At 58.4% G+C, this 18772-nt stretch overlaps 2 protein-coding genes across 5 annotated transcripts in view; both read right to left on the reverse strand.

Annotated features, from left to right (window-relative positions):
• MYO7A (myosin VIIA) overlaps positions 1-2205 on the reverse strand; it is an 82192-nt gene extending 79987 nt beyond the window's left edge. The window contains exon 1 of the mRNA XM_064576878.1: positions 1827-2205. The gene's annotated coding sequence lies outside the window, so the exon portion shown is untranslated. The remainder of the gene's footprint in view (positions 1-1826) is intronic.
• A 1841-nt stretch (positions 2206-4046) lies between these two features.
• CAPN5 (calpain 5) overlaps positions 4047-18772 on the reverse strand; it is a 52310-nt gene continuing 37584 nt past the window's right edge. For all 4 annotated transcript variants that reach the window (XM_045894493.3, XM_045894492.3, XM_064576880.1 and 1 more), the window contains 10 exons: positions 16638-16846; positions 13517-13709; positions 12556-12749; positions 11956-12033; positions 11267-11462; positions 10516-10638; positions 9096-9292; positions 8079-8194; positions 7386-7522; positions 4047-6610 (listed from right to left, as the gene is read on the reverse strand). In XM_045894493.3, the coding sequence (XP_045750449.1) occupies positions 6428-6610; positions 7386-7522; positions 8079-8194; positions 9096-9292; positions 10516-10638; positions 11267-11462; positions 11956-12033; positions 12556-12749; positions 13517-13709; positions 16638-16846 (1626 nt within the window). In that variant the 3' untranslated portion in view covers positions 4047-6427. The remainder of the gene's footprint in view (positions 6611-7385; positions 7523-8078; positions 8195-9095; positions 9293-10515; positions 10639-11266; positions 11463-11955; positions 12034-12555; positions 12750-13516; positions 13710-16637; positions 16847-18772) is intronic.

An 18772-nucleotide genomic window follows, 5' to 3' on the forward strand; every position in this document is an offset into this window, starting at 1 on the left:
TCCCTGGCTTCTCTCCCTCTGGCCACAGCCCAGCCTGCGTGACCTAAGCCTCAGCCGCCGTCACCAGCTCTACTGCCCAGAGCAGCTGAGCTCTTCCCTTGGTTACGGTCATTCAGAGATTTCTAAAGGGCTCCTAGGAAGTAGCAAGTCTAGCCCCCTGCCCGGGACATACGGGAGAGACCAAGACAGAGAGGGACCAAGACTTGCCAAAGTCACACCGCAGGGCAGGGCAAGTTCAGGACCAGGACTTGATTTCTGGCCTTCCAACTCAGGGCCGCCCCAGGAGTTTGGGTGACAGGAGGAGCCAGGCCCAAGGGAGGGTCACAGGCGAGCATGACCTGCTCATGGAATGCTCTGCCTAAAACCCTTCCCCAGGGCACCCACTGCTTTCAGGATGGGGGCTCCAGTACCATGTGGCTCCTACTGATGTCTTAGTCTTACTTCTCACTGCCTTTTCCCTAACCCCTCCCTGACACTTGGGTTATCCTCAGCACTCACTCCTAAAACATGCCAGGCCTTTTCATAGCTCCTGGCCTCTGCGTACACGGGCCCCTCCACCTGGAATTCTGACTAGTAAATTCCCACCTATTCTTCACGGTTCAGTTCAGCACCTCCTCCAGGAAGCCTTCCCTGACCACCCCTAGGCTGACAAGAGCCCTGATGTTTCTGTCTATCCAGCCCTGACTATGTGCATTATGTTGTCAGGTCAGGGTCTGTCCCCACCTCTGTCCCCCCAAAGTTGGGGAGTTAATCCAGGGCAGGGGGTGGGCTCGGCCTCTACCTCACACAGTTTAGGGCCAGGCCCAGAGATTGCTCAGGAAGGAACTGTGGGACCAAGCATGGTGATCCAAGGCAGCCCCAGCCCATAGGCCATGGTGGGAGGCCCTTCTGCCCCCCAGGGTGAGCATCAATTTTTCACAAGGCCCATTCAGAGGCACTGGGGCATTTGATCCTCTGTCCAGGACACTGCCTGACACCCGAGCCCTGACCCCTGCCCTGGAGCTCCAGAGCACAGCAGGCGTGCAGTTCTTCTGGAGACGGGCACCCAGCCCGCCTGGTGGGGCGGGCGATTCAACAGGGCTGGCAGGCGGCTGCTGTGGGGAGCCGAGGCTGAGCAGGGTGCCCAGCGGCTGCCCCGGCCTCCTGCACCAGGGTGAGCCTCAAGAGCAGGGGCAGAGCGGGCCTTTCGGGGCTCTGAGGGTGGAGGGGCATGGAATTTAACAGGCACACAGAAGGAAAAAGCTACAAGATAAACTTCTTCCTGAAAATAAGAACTAGCCCACGTTTGAGTTAATTGCTTTTCAAATTGAAGATAGGGGAAACAACACCGTATTTACACTTCTATGTCCGCGACTGACCTTACCTTGTCCCCACAACAACCCTATTCCCATTTCACAGAAGGGAACTTTGAAGCACGGAGGAAGGAAGTCACTTATCCAAAGAGAGAGAAAGAAAGATAAAGAGATCAAGGGAGAGCGTCAGGGGCCAAAAGAGTCTCTCTCTCTCTCTCTCTCTCTCTCAAACTCTGTCTCTCTCTCTCATTGTGTCCCCAGCACATTTGCCACCCTGCCCCAGGCAGAGACCATTCAATGGCCACCACGCCCCTTGACTCTGCCCTTCTCCAGGCTACAAGCCCCCATCTGTCCAGGCTCCAGACCGTTTCATTCAGTGGCAGCTGTGGCTGGACCCCCAAATGTGGCAGGGGGCCCAGACCAGGAGCAAATGGCTTGGGGGCAGGGGCTCCCGGGAAGCCCAAGTCTGTGACCTCCCCGACGCGCAGCAAACCCTTCTCCCAGCGCCCCGGAGAGCCGGCAGCCCATGCTTACCGGGGTCCCAGCTCCCCACTCTCAGCTGCCCACCAGCCTGGAGGCGGCTGTCCCCTGCACGAAGGGCTCAAGACCTGGGGTCCCGGGGCTGGGACAATCTGCAGACACACGTCCCCTTTTCCGCTGTCTTGCTCCGAGGCTCGTCACTGTGGGGTCTGTCGGGATCGGTCAGTTGTTCCCTGTGTGACCGTCGGCCTCCCTCTCAGCCTCTCCCTCTCTTTCCCGAGCAGGACGGCTATCCAGCGGCACTGCTGCCCTCCCCACGCCCCACTCCAGAGCCTTCCCTCAGGAGGCGGAGTCAGAGGGGCCTCCGAGATCTGGGTGCCGGGACATCAGCTCAGGAGGGAGGCCGGGGCCCCAGGGTCCCTCGGCTGTGCCGCTGAGCAGAGTGGGACTCAGGCCCAAGCTCCGGCGCCCAGCTGCCTGCCATCACACGCAGGACCGCCCCCTGCTCCCAGCGCGGGCGGGGCACCTCCCACCCGGCCGGTCACCCATTTGCTGAGTCTCGGCACCTGCCTGCCCTCCACCAAGCCTGTTTTCTTCTCTGTAAATGCCTGCTTGACGCTCTTGAGAGGAGAGGACCCGGCAGGGCCGGGCAAGAGGTTGCAAGCCCCAGGTTCTGGCCCTTTCTCCCCAGCCCCTGTACACACACGACCCACTCCCCAGACCCACTTCCCAAAGGCTCTGCTCCGATGTGCCCCCTGAAGCTCTTCACTTCGACACTGTCCCCACACCCTGCTCTGGGGGTGGGGGTGGGGGTGGGGGTGTGGTCCCTAATCATCCAGGAAACTTTCTCAACCCAACTGACTGGGAGCAACCCTGCCTGTACCAGGGACACGTATGAGTCGAAGTGAAATTCTGTGATTTAACAGTGTGAGGTGGGGCCAAAACGGGAGGAGTACACAGTGTTATTGGCTCTGGCAAAGGCAGTAACATTGAGGACTCTTCGCTGAGTCCTGGCATGTCCTTGTCACCAGCCTCCACCTCCTGCCACCCTGGCCACTGCCCCATCGGTGTGGGCCTCTCTGGGGGCAACTTTGGCCTGGGCAGAGGGAGGCACTCTTGGAGGCCCTCCTCTGTAACTGAGGGGTGTCGGCAGGGAAGAGGCTACCCCCAAAGAATGGGATGGGAGGCCCAAGTGTGCCACCTGCTGGGCGCGGGCACGGCTGCCCTCCGAGCCCCATGGGAGCAAGGCTGAGTGTCCCGCCTGGACCAGCAGGTGAGAAGCAACAGTGCGGGGACTCTGAGACTCTGACTCGACACTCCTGACCCCTGCAGGCCCCCCGCTGCCAGAGCGGGCTCAGCCAGGCGGCCCAGGCACGGGCTGCTTCCGGGCACCGTCCCCACTGCTGGGCTGGCGCCGGCCACTGCCATTTGCTACCCACCCCTCCTCCCATCACCTCCCTTGCTGAGCCTCCCAGGCCGGAGGTGGCTAGCACAGATGGGCAAACGGAGACGCCGGGAGGAACGGGGAGGCAGAATGCAGGCCTGATCTGTGAGGATGGCCCCAGAGTGGTAGGGAGTGGAGAGATCCGCGGTGGTCCCTGAATGCCGTAACAGCAACGATTTAGCACCCACGGTGATGTTCTATGCTAAGCAGGGCTCAGCATTCATAATGTCCTTTGCTCACGGGCCTGTAGAGAAACCTAGGAATTGGCCTTCATTCATTTTCCCTCACTCCCCACCCTGTCATCCCTGAGTTCCATCCACTCGACCTCCAAAATCTGTCTACTAGTTCTCCCTAGCCCCTACCCCCCAGCTTCCTGGCTGGAACTGCCAGCATCTTGCCCCCAACTGCCTCCACTCTGGCCTCCCCCCATCCACCTGTGCCCCCACAAACCCAGCTCCTCTTCCTGTGGCTGCCTCTCTCCTTCCACTGTCCCCTTGAACTAGGGCATCGACCTTCCCTCCCAGGTAGGCTGGAAGCCCCCAAAACCCACACTGCCTTTCCAGTCACTCCCTGCAGGGTGTTTGTTAGGATCAGAGTGTTTCCAGTGGCTTCCCCTACCCCTAGTGTGTGGACTGCCCCACAGATGGGACTGGCTGGTTCCCTGCATCCCCAGTGCCTAGGATGGGGCTTGGGACAAGGCCAGCTGAAGAAATGATGGAATGATCTCTGCCCACAGATGCACCAAGCCAGCAGCAGGGCCCACCTCAGCTGGGAATATTCCCTCCATTGTCCCTTACCCCCAGAGAGACAGACAGATGCAAGAAAGTCTCTCTGGGATTATGGTAATGTTTATTCTGAGAACAGAACAGGTCTCCTCTCTAACCCCACGGTTGGCCGAGGGGAGTGAAGCCCACATCCAGGTGGTATGACCAGAAGCCCTGCCCAGTGGCAAGTGGGGACTCTGAGGCCCCCACGGGCTGAAGGGCGCATCAGGGGAACGGAGCATTTGCTCTCCCCACCAACCCTCCAGTCCCAGCCTGGAAGAACTCCATCCTTACCTGCCCAGGGACCAGGGACCTTTGCACAGCCAAGAGCCAGCCTGGCCCACTCAGAGGGGCAGCAAGCAAGGGCAGGGCTGCCAATCCTGGGTTTTTTTGGGGGGGGGTACAGAGGGAGGAGGCAGTGCCCAATCCCCAGACCGAAGCCCACACAGGCCTGCCGGTTGGTCCTGGTTTGCCCCCTAGCCCAGGTGGGCATGGCTGAGCAAAGACCCAGGTGTCGGCCCCAGAGGCCCCAAGCCGGCTTACCTGGCCCTCACCTCTCCACCCCAAGTTGGGAGTCTTCACTTGGAAAAGACACTGAGGGGTGATTACACAAAGGTGTATAGTGTGCACGCATACAGAGATACATGAAGGGTGTGTGGTTTTGCCCTTATTCAGCACTTGTTAGTAAGAGTGCCGACAAACTCCGCAGAAGGGAAATCGAGGCACAGGAGGTTTCAGTGACTTGCTCGTGATCATGTGGTCCTGGCCCAGGCCCAGGCCCAGGCTCTGGAGGGGAAGTCCCAGCTTTTCGAGAAGGAATCCTCTTGTCCTCATTGTTCAGGTGCTAGCCCCTTACGTGCCGGGCGCCAGGACACACGAGCAGAGCCAGCCTGGCTGGAGGAGGGGAGGTCAAGAATCCAGCACCTTCAGCCGGGACACGGCGCCGAACAGCCAGCTCTGGAACCAAACATTCAGGTGCCCAGAAGGAATCCCCAGCAAGGCCACAGGAACTGGGCTTTTCATTTACGTCGCCCGGGCTGGAGCCAGAGAAGGGCACAGAAGAGACCCAAGCAGGTCGTGGCGCCAACACTCACCAAGAACCCAGGGGGGCCAGGGGGTGATACATCCAAGTAGAAAACACCCTCTTCTTCACCCCACTGTGGGCCTCCTCTGAGAAGGCAGGACTTCTCCTCATCCCTCCCCTTGCAGAATCAAAATAAAATCAGAGGACCGCAGGAACTGGAGTTGGAAGATGAAAAAAGGGGTTCAGGCTTTCAGTTTCCCTTTAAAAGCCCCTGGTTAAAATTGGTAACACATAAAGACTATAAAACATTGAGGCCTCAAGGAACATTTTGGTCCAGGCAGCAAGAGGAAGGCTGTAGCCTCTTTGGCTGCATTCTGGGGGGGAATGTTGGGAGAGGGGCCTCTGGTCAGGTGATGGATTTGCCTGTCTCCTGCCAAGCCCGACAAGTGACCTGAGCCCCTTGGGCCTGAGACCACCACCCCAGGGTCCCTCCTCCCGGGAAAATCCCAGGTCTCGCAGCAGAAGGGGGCCTTCAGGTCCCCAGGCCTCCCCGCCCCCTCCTGGCCCACCAAACCAGGCACACGCCTCCGGGCATGAAGGTAGCAGAGGCAGGAAGATGCCCTTCCTCCCCACCACTGCCGCCATCCCACTAGGGGCCTTCACTGAGGCTAGGAATGAAATCAGAGCCTGGGGTGAGATGGCGGCCATAACTCCTCTGGGCATCTGGGCATCTGGGCATCTGGGCTTCGGCCTTGGAGAGGACCTGAGAGCAGGGGTGAGGCCCAGGACAGATGCCAGGTCTCCAGAGCGGCAGGGAGGTGCCTGGCGCCACTGGGGGTCTCATGGGCAACGTTCATTCATTTGGCAAATCTCTGTTGAATAAATAAATGGATGGGCAAGCGGACAGGATGAACATATGTCACCTGCCCATCTTCCTGACTCCAGCCCAAGCAGGAACCCAGCAAGAGCTGAGAGCCCTTTCAAGGTGGCTAGCAAACCAGGTGTCGGTGACAGAGAAAGCAAGGTCTAGTTCACAGGGGCAGGCCCGGGACACAAGGGGCAAGGGTGGGGTTTGGGGACGTGGCAGATTGCGTGTAAACAAGTGGCATCTTGGCAGTCTGTCTGCAGACAGCAGGGCCTTGGGGAAATGTTTTCAACGGATAGAGTCCCTTCGCAGTGGTGACAGCTGGGGGAAGGAGAGCTATTGTCAATCTCAGAGGAAGGCTCCTCCATGACAAGGGAACGCTTCGGGGGCCTGGGGACACTGAGGCCCTGAGAAAGGCAGAGGCCTCCCCAGGTCACCCAGCAAGTCAGTGGAAAAGCTGGGAAGAGGCCCCCAGCATCCTGGCTCCCAGGCTAGTCCCTGGCCAGGTTGGGGACATGCAGATGGTAAAACTGTGGAGGCCAGGCAGGTGGGCAGGTGTCAGATGGCCGTGAGGGAGACGCTGCTGAAGACGCGAACAGCAACAGTGCCGGGCAGGTCACTGGGCTGCCGGCTGTTGCGGTCCCGGAGGTGCAGGGTGTGCAGGGCCTGGAGGTTATCGGGGTCAGCCTTCAGGTGCACCTGGCCCAGGAATTCGTCCTTCAGGACTCGGTGGTTCCAGAGCTGGGAGGAGACAGCGGATCATTGGGTGCGGGAGGGCATCTTCAAGAGCAGGAGTATAGGTCTGGCCGTACCCCTTCTGGAGCCTCAGGCTTCCTCCCATCTGTCCAACTCCCTTCCACGTATACAGTTAAGTGTGTTATTAGTTCTGCCGCTGACCTTAGGTGACATTGGACAAGTGAAACACCTGCTGCCCTGACATCCCCCATCTTCAATACGAGGGTTGGATCAATGGCCTCTACGGGTCCTTTCAGCCCCAACATCTATGGGTCTGTGATTTGATCCAGTGCGACCCAGTGTTAGCAAAACTTGGAAATCCTATAGTGGCTTCTCAGCCAGGGAGGGGCTGTCCTGGGCCCGGGGGACAGGACTTCCCGCTAACGAGCCCAGAATCATCCCATGCCCAGGACCCTGGCTTTCTAGTTCCTTGCTCTCAGGGAAACAGCCACCCCCTCCACAGGGCATCTCATCTCAGTGCAAGCTCTCCAGGTAGACCCACCTCCAGAGGGATTTAAGGAGCAACTCCCAAGCCACTGGCAGAGGTGACCACTGTCCCTGGCCTGACCCTGCTGTGTCTCTAAATCACACCAGCTAATCCAATGCACCCACCTCACAGACTCGGGGGCACGGGAAAGGGCTGGTAAGAGAATTCCCGAGGCCATACTGTGTCAGGGACAGAGTGGGAACCAGCACGTAGTGTTCCTGGGCCCAGCCCCTGTGAGTGGGGAAACGTCAGACAGGGGGCCCAGGAGGGGCCTTTGGGACGGGGCAGGCTCACCTGGACTGTGATGGGCTGGCCTGGCTTCTTGCGGTAGAAGATGCCTTTCACGTCGTACTCGGGCGTCGAGGTACCTTTCTGCACGGCCGAGCGGACTTTGTCCCCCTCACATTTAATGATCACGTAAGAGTTGGCCCCTAGAGAAATTGAGGGGGCAATGGGGTGATGGTGGGGGCTGGGGCAGGACCCAAAGGGACAGATGTCTGGGAGGTGAGCTCCCCTCCCCAAAGCAGAAGCCAGAGTTCCTATATTCAGGAGAAGGGAGCCTGACTCACTTCCTAACTTTCAGAGACAGGAGGGGGCACGCTGGCCATCCCTGGCCTCCATGCTGTTCCCCCTGCCCCAAGCACTCTTCTCCCCTAATCCACTTCACCAGCATATCTTAATGCTTCCTCAGCCTGGAGAAGGGCCACCTCCTCCAGGAAGCCTTCCCTAAGCCATGCCTCCCAGCGGTCTGTCCCTGTGTCTGACTGTCCCCCCACACCGGAAGCTGCCCAGAGCAGGTGGCAGAGCCCATTCCTCTCCAGGCACCCAGTTTCATTCCAAGGCTGGGCCCAGTGTGGATGTTAGGAAAGGTCTGCTCACCCAATGAGTGAGAGCAGGAGAGTTCTAGAGGCTGGGTGTCTGTTGCTAGAGGGCATGGGGTACCTCCTGGGTGAGGTGGGTCCTAGAGCTTTCCCCAGGTGAGCTCACCTGTCGAGGAGTCCTTGAGCCCAGCAGCCCCTAGGACGTGCACCTGGGTCACCTGCTGGGGGTAGCCGCACAAGGAGCTCCAGCAGGAGCGGGGGGGCTCGTCCAGGCGCAGCTCCCTGGGATGGGGCAGAGGGGGAGAGGGGTGAGGTGATGGAGGAGGCGAGGGAGATGGAAGGGGAGGGGGTTCAAGAGGGAGGAAGGGGAAGGGAGCAGTATTTAGTCCAGACATTGCTCATCCTGGGCAAACCACCATGGGCTTCCTGCTGCTCTCTCTCAGGGGTGCCCCATCCTCCCCGAGAGAAAAGCAATTTACTGAGCACCTGCTGTGGGCCAAGCCCTCTGCTGGGGCATTACAGGCATTATTTGTAATCCTCCCAAAGCCCTGGGTGATAGGTAACTATCACCATGCCCATTTTACAGATTACGAAGCACTGGGCTCACCAGAAGGGATTTGCCCCAAAGCGGGACAGAGGTGGAACATGGACTGGCAGGACTTGGGTCCCCTGAGCCCACCATACATGCTGCCTCCCGGTGTGCCGTGGGTGCAAGGAGCACTGAATCGGGACTGCCTGCCAAGGTGGGGGGGCAGTGCGGGGCTCACAGGGTCTGCACCCCAGCAGGGATGGCATGGCTCCAGCAGTCTGCCTAGCCCAACTCGACCACTGGCGTCATGACCTTGGAAACCACCCCCCAACCTTGATCCCCAACCCTGATCTGTAAAATGGAGGGGTCAGGCCCCCCACTTAGGGTTTATAAAACGAGTGAAAGCTTTGTTAACTGTGAAGTGCTATCCACATATGACACACTGTGCCTTTATGTAGCCAAGAGAGGCTGGGACAGAGGAGCAGGGGAAGGGAGGAGAAGGAAGGCCATGGGTGCCAGAGTCAGCCCAGGGAGGCTGGAGGGCTGGGCCCCACGCCTGGGGCAGACACGTAGCATCCCTGGGCTGCAGATTCCGGGTCAGCCTGGTATGGCACTCGGGTCTCCCAATCCCGGCCCTGAGCAGCCCCCACGCACTGGCAGTTGGAGGGCACGTCAGTGAAGACCCGAAGCAGGAACTCGCCCGTGTGGCCCGGCTCGAAGGTGGTGGGGATGATGACAAAGCGGCCCTCGGGCTGGTCGGTCCGTAGGAAGACACTGCGAGAGTTGATGTAGATGGAGCTGGCGGCCCTGTGCTGCAGGCCGTGCATGCGGTACCGGCGGTTCTCCTCCACCTGCGGGGAGAGGGGAGGCTGGGCCGCACGCACGCCCCCTCTGCGCGCCCCCGCCCCCCGTCCGCGTCGCACCGCCGTGAAAGGCGCGGCAGAATCCACGTACAGGCAGTGCCCAGAAAAGGCAACTCTGCAGAGACAGGGGTAGACGGGTGCTTGCCCAAGGCCTGGGGCTGGGCGACGCGGGCAGGCGGGGCAGGCGGACGGGCCCCAGTGGTGGCGGCTGAAGGGGGCGAGGTTTCTTTTCGGGGTGACGAAAATGCTCGGAAATGGTGGCGATGGTCGCACAGCTCTACGAATACGCTAAAAGTCACTGTACACTCTGAATGAGTGAACTGTGTGGCGTGTGGATTAGATCTCAGCAGAGCTGTTAGGAGTCGGAGGACACCAGGACTCCCCCTGGTAACAACGTCGGGGAGTTTCTGACTCACGACGGACCAGGCATCACTATCTGCCCACACGACAGCCCGGGGCCATGAAATGACGTCACCAGCTGCCAGGACATGCTAGCCAACTCCTGGAACGAGTGCCAGGATAAGCTGCAGCCATATCACGTGAAGTCACGACAGGTCAAAGTCACGACACTCCACACAACGGATGTACCGACACAAGGACACGCGCAGACGGTCATGACATGACCGAGCACGTCTAATGCGGGGGCTCAACTCAGCCCACGTGCCTAGTGCACCCATGTGATCTCGTGGGGTTCTGGGTGTCTGGTGGGCCCGTGGCGTCCTGCTACGATGTGTGCTGTCACAGCCCGGGTGTCGCAACATGAGGAGGGCCCCGGGCCCCAGGCCAGTGGGAGCGGCGAGGGGTAAGTCCGCCTGGCTCTGCCCAGGATGCTTCCTCCCAGGGCCCAGCAGGGCCTCCAACTCAGGGGAACCCAGAGCCCTGAGAGAGGGAGCAGCAGGGGCCTCCCAGCGCGTGGCCTGACCACCGGCAATTTTCCCCTTCCCATCCACCAAACAGCCTGTGGGTCCCGGACGGGAAGAAATCAAGCTGAGAGCTCCCAGGGCAGCCAATCCCAGGCAGGCCGGGCCCTCTGTGGGTGTTCCAAAGAGGGCTCATGCTACAGCAGGCCCGCGGCATCAGCCACTCTGGCCAGAGGGCGGGTTGAGGTCAGTGACCAGAGTGTTCTCGAGTGTTCTCCCCCAGGCCCAGGTGGCCTAAAATCCAGCTCCCTCACTCTCCTCACCCACAGCAGGGATCCCAGCTGGCCTCACCTTATAGATATCAAAGCCAATGGCCAGATTTTCACCCTTGCCATCCCGGCGGGTAGACTGTTTCGGCCGCTGCTGGATGCAGATCAGCACTTCATCTTCCGGCTTCTTGACATCAAAGATGTACTGCAGGGACGGCAGAGGGAAAGAGACACTGCGATAAGACCATGCCAGAGACGGGCTTGCTGGCTCCCAGAAGCTGGGCCGGAGCCAGGCCCCAGCTCAATGGTGAGAGCCCGGGTGAGTCACGGCACCTCTCTGGGCCTCGGTCCCTCATCTATGACCCAGGCCTATGATGCCCACCCTGCGGGAGGGGCGGGGGGACTCGGTGACATCATGGATGCTCAGCTCCGAGCCTGCATGCAGTCGGTGCCAAATGAAGGCACACCACACAAGAGAACTAAACAGCTGCCAGGGTCATGACTAAGGAGGCTGCAGGGGAGATGTCCTCCCTGAGGAAGAGCCAGCCTGGCCAAGCTCCTCCCCAAAGAGCAGCACTGTGGGTGTAGAAACAAGGGGGTCGAGTCCTCGGCTCAGCCTCCCCCTAAACGTCCCGGTAACTCTGGATGAGACACCCGTGAGTCCTCAGAGCCTTAGTTCCTCGTCTTTACCATCTGCAGGTCACCCAGGACCCCCCGAACATGCCCATCCACCCCCCACTAAACAGGCTCACAGAAGCCCACAGGGGGACAGGGAGGTACCCAAGGTCATGCAGGACGGTGCAAAGGCTGGGGGCGTCCCTGAGCACACTCACTTGTGGGTTCTGAAAGAAGGTGTCCTTGTGATTGATGCAGCCGCCACTGCGGTTCTTCTGGGGGTCCTCGTGCCGCGTCCAGGCGCCCCGCAGCCGGGCCTCCTCCCACGTCTTGTGGACGCTCAGGTAAGAGGTATTGATCAAGCGGCACTTGATGATGTCAGTGAAGTGCCGGCACACGTCCTCGAAGGTCATCCTGGCCATGACGGGCTGCTGAGCCGGCCAGGTCCCCTGGCCGGCCCACCCGCCCACCCACCCTGCGTGCTCTGAGCCGCCACCCCTGGGAGCGAGTGAGGACGCGGCGGCGCTTGGCCACCTCACAGCTCTTCTGGCCTCAGTTTCCCGATGTGTAAGATGGGAAGGAATCTCACAATGGCCGCCTCTCTCACAGTTAGTGTAGGAATTCAGTAAAGCGATAAAAGCATGTGGTACAATTTCCAGCAGACAGGAGCTGGGCGCTGGAGCAGCTCAGGGTCCCCTGAGGTTGGCAGTGGGGACCAGGGGGACGATGGGCCCATTACTGCCCGACTCATTTCACAGAGATGGCATGACTTGTCCAAGGCCACAGAGCAAGTTGACAGTGAGGCATCTGCTCGAGCATTGGCTCCGGCCTCCCCTTCCGGTGCTCCCTGCCACGGGAGCCCCCCACCCCCACCCCAGATGCCCACCCAGGGCAAGAGCACACTCACCAGAACTCCCCGTCATCCTGCACGGTCACACCCATCTTTTCCCGCTCACTCTTGCTCACTTTCTGCCACTCCTCCGAGCTGGAATGTGGACACAGGGAGGGAAGGGGGGATGTAAGAGGAGAGACCCCACCAGGGCCTCCCTGCCAGGGGCCGGAGGTCTGAGAGCAAAGCCACAGGCTGGGGGCAAGGGCAGAATGACCTTCAGGGGAGGGGGCTCCCTCACTGGGGGCCTGACTCTGCTCCTGTCCTAGCTTTACCAGGGCCATGAGCCGAACACAGGACAGTCACCCCCATTCTCACCCCTGGTGGCCTCCCTCCCTGCTTTCTTCCCCACTCACCACCAGGCGGGGCTCTCTGTCCCCTACAGGAATCAGCTTATCCCCACCTCCAGGTCCTTGCCCTGCAGAATCCACCCTCCACCCACCCACCCCCACACACACGCCCGCTGCAAGGTAAGTCTACTGTCATCCTCCTCCCAAATCCTTCAAGGCCCAGCCCCCACCGCCAGGGAGCCCACCGTTGTCCTTGCCCAAGCTCTCATACAGGGGCCCACCCAGCCAGGGGCTGTCCTGTGCCCACACTCGCATCCCTGGGCCTCACGTGTCACTCCAGGGCCCGTTCCATTCCCGCTCGCCCCAGGGGTTACGCAGGCGGATCATGTCCAGCTTCTCCGACTTGAAGAAGGCCAGCAGGCCGTGGCCCAGGCGCACCTTGCACACCTCAGTGACTGCATACGCATGGCCCTTCACCAGGCCACACGCCAGGCGGGCCTCCATGTCTGCTGCTGTCACTGCCTGCAAGAGGACACAGTTGCCCAGACAGGGAGAGCCTGGTCAGGCGGGCAGTGCGCCCACACCGCCCCCTATAGGACGGGGAAGGCATGGCAGCCCCACACAAAGCAGAGGCCATGGTTAGGGACTGAGCTGAGGGTTCGCAAAGCCGCCAGGGAGCCGCAGCGTGGGGTCAAGGCAGGGACCTAAGTGAGGTTGGCCCAGGGGGTACTGGAGTTCACTGGCACTGGCTCAACTGTGCAACTGTTAAAACATTAGCTTGAAATCAACACGCTGGGAGTATTTACACCACAGAAAGCAGCAAATGCTACAACTCAGGGCTTTTCACTTTTCCAGAGGTCTGGTCTATCAACAAACACCCCACTGGTGTCTGCACTGAGCCCCAGCTTCCCCACCTGAAACAGGAGCAGTCAATGAAATAAGACAACCCTCTTGAAGTACTCGGGCCTGTGCCAGCCGCGGGGGGTCGCTCCCCTCTTCCGGTCACCTTGTAGCTTGTGATGCCTCAAACCCCAACGAAGGGACCCTCACAGGCACAGACACCCCTCGCCCCAGTACAAGATGCCCATAAAAGGGGGCATGCTGGCCAAACTGGAAGGCATTTCATACCGCAGAGGTTAGAGCTGCACCCCCAACGGCTCCCCTCCACCCCTCAGGCTGAGGGTGCAGATTTAGGAGCCAGTCTGAGCCGGGGCTCTGCCGGGGACACCACAGCCAGCTCCCACCCCAGTAAGGGTTGGCAAAGGGGAGGGCTGCTTCTGTGTTCTCACCTTGATGGAGGCACTGATGAGTCCTCCCCGGCTGTGCACCTTCAACATGCGCTCGAAGAGCTGGTTCCTCTTGGCCTCATCGTTGGCGAAGCCGCCCTCAGTCAGGTCAATGGGCTCGGAAACGCCGCCTGTGAAGTCCACCAACGCATCCGCCGTGTTGCCTCCATCCAGGGCCTGGTAACAGCCCGCCAGCCTGGGGAGCAACGTGGACAGAATTCCCAGCTCACGCTCCCCAGCCAGTCGCAATCCCTCACCTTGCAGGGGGGATTTTGGGGACTCAGAGAGGTCAAGCACACTGCTAAGGTCACACAGCAGGTCACAGCAGAGCCAACACTAGAATCCATGTCTCTAGGCCAACGCTTGTCCCACTGAACCACACCATTTTATCACCCAGATTCCCCTTCGCCCTAGCAGCCTGTCCTCAAAATGAGCTGTCCAGAAATCAAGCAATTCTTCTCAAAAGCCTTAAAAGCTCATGTATGTTTTTGAAACATCAATTATAAATAATTCACATTATTTATAACAATAGAAACCCAGAGATCACCTAAATGTCAAACAATAAGGAAGTGACTTTAGAAACTAGCGCTGCAGCTGTGCTCTGGGACATGAGATGGCCGCTGAATGAAGCCTTGTAAAGGAATTCCTATGGCAGGAAAATGCTCGTGCTCGCTTGGTATGTTTGAAAAAACAATACAGCTGGATTCCAGTGATGTTTAAAATGTACACAGGGGTGCCTGGGCGGCTCAGTTGGTTGAGCATCCGACTCGGTTTCGGCTCAGGGGATGATCTCGGGGTTGTGTGATCACGCCCAGTGTCAGGCTCCGTGCTCGGCGGGGAATCTGCTTGCAGATTCTCTCCCTCTCCCTGCCCCTGCCCTATCACACACACTTTCTCTCCCTCTCTCTCTCTCTCCCTAAAGATAAGTAAATAAAACTTTTGGAAAAAAAAAAGTATGCAATAATTTATTTAAAAAACATTAAGGGGGGGCACCTGGGTGTCTCAATCAGTTCAGCGTCTGCCTTTGGCTCAGGTCATGATCCTATGGATCAGGCCTGCTCAGCGGGGAGTCTGCTTGTCCCTCTCCCTCTCCCCTTCCCCCCACCTGTGCACACTTGCACGCATGCTCTCTTTCTCTCTCTCTCAAATAAATAAAATCTTTTTAAAAATTAAAAATAAATAAATAACATTAAGCCCCACATTGGGTGTAGAGATTACTAGTAAATAACTAAAAATAAAAAATACTAAGCATCAACTCTGTGTAACCTACCAGGTGCTAGGAGCACAACTGTGGCTTCTGTGAACGTTAGGAAAAGGCTGGGGGTCTTAAAGGCAGTGCTGAAGGTGAACGTCAGCAGCAGAATGGGATATATAACAAAACAGATTACATAAATTGAAAATCTGCACCTATCTATGAAAATCTACAACTGATCCATCTTTTGCAGTGTCCTACAAAACAGCAACACAGGTTTTGCAAGGTAACCTACAAACAAAAAGAGCCATCAAAGATGTTAAAAGAGTTGCTACGTGGCAGGGAGGGTGTGGAGAGGACACAGGGAGCACAAGGGAGGGAGACAGGAGTGGGTGGCGCGGCCTTGGAGGGGAGGGGAGTGAAGGTTCCCGAAGAGGAGCAGCCTGGTTAACCCAGGTGGCCCCAAACAGAGAAGGGGAGTCGAGAGGCCTGGAAGAATATGCAGGAGTACAGGCGGCTTTTATTACCTTCTTTCCGGGTTTCTACATTTTCTGGATTTGCTATAACACACATGCATTCATTTTACAATTTTAAAAGTAAATAAATGAAAAAGCAAGCAAGCATAAATAGCGAAGCTGCTGTGGAAAACAGTCCAGTGGCCACTCAAAAATTTAAACATAGAACTGCCAGAAGATCCAGCAATTCACTCCCAGGTATATATTCCAAAGAACTGAGAGCAGAGACTCGAACGGATACTTGCACACCAAGGTTCACAGCAGTACATTCGCCACAGCCCAAGGTGGAAACGACCCGAGTCCATCGACAGATGAATGGAGAAACAAAATGTGGCATATCCATGCAATGGAATTCTGTGCCGCTCTAGACAGGAAGGACATGCTGACATGCTACAACATAAATCAGCACCAAGAACGTCACGCTACAAGAAATAAGCCAGACACGAAAGGGGAAATACTCTACGATTCCACTTATATGATCAAGCTGGAATAAGCAGATGCATAGAGACCAGAGCAGAAGCGCTACTGGGGGGCTCTCCTGGAAAGGGAGAGGGGCCTGCAGCTGGGACCAGGGAGACTCAGTGACCACCAGGGGGCGAGTTTTGCTTTCTTAGGACTGAAAACGGAATCTGTCAATGTTCTGTTTTCTCGAATTTGTTTTTGATGTTGAAAGTTGGGTGTCTTCCCTTTTCCCTTCTCTCTCTCTCTCTCTCTCTCTCTCACACACACACACACACACACACACACACAGTCCAAGGAAAGCAACAGATGGGCCTGGGAGGCGGAACCAGGGAGAGGCTCCCACAGAGCTTGTGGGCTGGGCTCCGACCCCACTGGCCCTCCTGCCCCAGGTCTGCCCCTGCCCTGCAGAGGCCTGAGCAGGTCACTCTGCCCCAAAGCCCTCCACAGTTCAGCAAACCCTTGCTCGGGCCTGTGCTGGGGACCCAGGGCCCGACACAGAGCAGGAGGAGGGGTCGGTGGAAACAGAATGGATGGACAGACAGGTAGAGAGATGGATGAGTGGACGAAGGGGAGTCCAATGGGCAGGGAGGGCCCACCCCCACAACCAGCCCGGGCTCTGAGATACCACATCCCAGCCAGGCTGCCAGGGAGGGCTTGGCAGCTTGGATCTGTGGGAAAAAACCAGCGACCCGGATGTGAGTGCTGGCTCTGCCCTCCCAGGTAGAACAAGGAGAAACCATTCCTCTCTGTGTGGGTTGGTTTTGAGAACGGGACACCAGGTACCAGACAGTCAGGCCAGGTCTCCCCCCACCACGCCCTGGGTTCTCAGGCTCTGAGAGCGCTGTGTGACTCGGAAGAGCCCCTCGCCTCTCCGAGCAGGGAGCGCTGGCTGCAGGAGCAGCTGCGAGGAGCCGGCCCCCCGCCCCCCACCCGCCGGCCCGCCACCGGCACCTACTTGGCGTAGGCCTTCTCCACCAGGGCACACCAGAACTCGTTGCGGGAGCTGGAGTGGCAGTAGATGAGCTGGTTGTTGACTGTGGGCAGCCGGTCATCAATGACCACGTCCACCCACTCTCCAAAGCGCCAGAAGTGGAAGTGGAAGATGCCCGCATAGGCATTGGGTTTCTCGGGGTCCCACTCCTGCTCCTTCCAGTCTGGGATGACCTGGGTGGAGGGGACAGGACAGGAACACAGTGCGGGTCACATCCGGCTTCCTGAGCACATGGGGGCGCCTGCCTCGAGGGAATCAAAACGGAAAGGAGTACTGGGTTCCATCCCCATCTCTGCCATGAATAAGCACGGGACTAGAGCGCACGCTTCTCATCTCTGGGCCTCAGTTTCCCTTCTCTGCAGTGGTTAGGCGTAGGCTCCTGCCAACTGTCTCTCTAAGACTCTAGGAGCTTCCCGCCCCCTTCCTCGGGCCTCCCTCTGCATCCTCCCATGCCTCCCAGTTCCCATCTGGCGCATGGTGCTGCCGCCACCCAGTCCAGCCTGAGTCCGAAGCTGGCAGCCACACCGGCCTTTCCCTCGCCCCAACCCATCAGGCCAATCTGAGCTCCTACATTCTGCTAAAATCCATCTCCCAGCTGTCCCCTGGCACCAGCCTGGGCAGCCCCCACCTCCTGGCCCCAGAACGCTGTAACAGCATCAGCCGCCACACGTGCCCTCACCCCACACAACAGCGCAGTGATCTTTCCAATCATGTCACTTCCCTGGGAAGTGAGTCCAAACCCTTAATGTGCGCTGCCCAGCCACCAGCTCCCGGGACAGCTTTTCTACCCCCCTCGGCCCCTGCTCCCTGCTCTGGGCTCTTTCTCTGCTCAGGAACTTTTTGCACCTGCACTTCCTTCTCCTCTTCATCCAGCTGATTCTCACTTGCCCTTTAGGATCCACCTCCTCCTCCAGGAAGCCCTCCTTGACTCTTCAGACCAGGCCAGGACCCCCGTCTGTCCAACTCATGGCCCCTGGCACTTCTCCTCGGGGACCATTACCGCAATTATAATTAAACAAGTGTGTGTCATTCTGTTCAATTCTGTTATTATCACTGGAACGTTAGCTCTCTGAGGACAGGGATGCATTGGGCCTGGTCATTGCTGTATGCCTGGCACCTAGTCCAGGGCCTGGCCCAGGGATGGTGCTCGATAAACAGGTGTTAAAATTCACAGGCATTGATTTTTACATATTATTTTATGGAACATCTGGGACAAGCCAGTTGCCATGCCTATAACTGCCAGGGCTTATCTCAGTTTAATTCACACAATAATCCCATGCGTAGATTACTATCATCCATCCCTCCTTTACAGCTAAATACCCCTAAGGCTCAGAGAGGGCAAGCAACTTGCCCAGGGTCACACAGCTAGAAAACACACACACTGTGGAGTCAGGCAGACCTGGGTTTGAAGCCAGGTCTTGTGACTTGCGGACCGCTCTGTACTGGGCCTGTGCTGACACTTAGGACCCAGGTGAATCAGCCACGGTCCCTGCCCCCAGGAGGCCCCCAGTCTGGTTCAAGAGGCAAATGCTGAGGCTGACATGGGGAGCATGGGGAGCGTGGAGAGAAGGGAGCGGTGGGCCCGACCTGCAGGGCCAGCAGCAGCTTCCTGGCAGGTGTCCTGAGAGCTGGCTGTGGGCGTCCCCCAAGCAGACAAGGCAAATCTGGGCAGCAGGAGGCCGGCAGACAAGGGAAAGCCCCTCACCCTAGAGTCAGGGTAACTTGCTGGCCCTCCCCAGCATGGGAGCAAGGGAGGGCTGACCCCACTGGGACCATGGACAGCTCCTTCTGGAAGAAAACCCGCCCCCAGGGATGGGGGTGGGCACCCAGGCATCCAGGCCGAGGAGCTAGAGATGCATCAGGAGGCCGTAAATCCCAAGGCCTAGACAAGCCTGCGCACGATACTTCAGCCTAAAGCCATTCCCCAACCCCCGCACTCATTAAGAAGGCTTTTGTTTACATACTTCCTACCATCAACAGGGATGTTGGCAAAGACAAATGGTCCCTGTGAGACACTGGAGACCAAGCAAATGAAAATGCCAAGCACCATGAGAGGGGCCACACTGCCAGTAGCGAGGCCTGCCCGGGGCCAGGCACAG

This window comes from Mirounga angustirostris, unplaced genomic scaffold, assembly GCF_029215605.1.
Source record: "Mirounga angustirostris isolate CCGP_5_RB_7025 unplaced genomic scaffold, mMirAng1.0.hap1 SCAF_13, whole genome shotgun sequence".
Classification (NCBI taxonomy): domain Eukaryota; kingdom Metazoa; phylum Chordata; class Mammalia; order Carnivora; family Phocidae; genus Mirounga; species Mirounga angustirostris.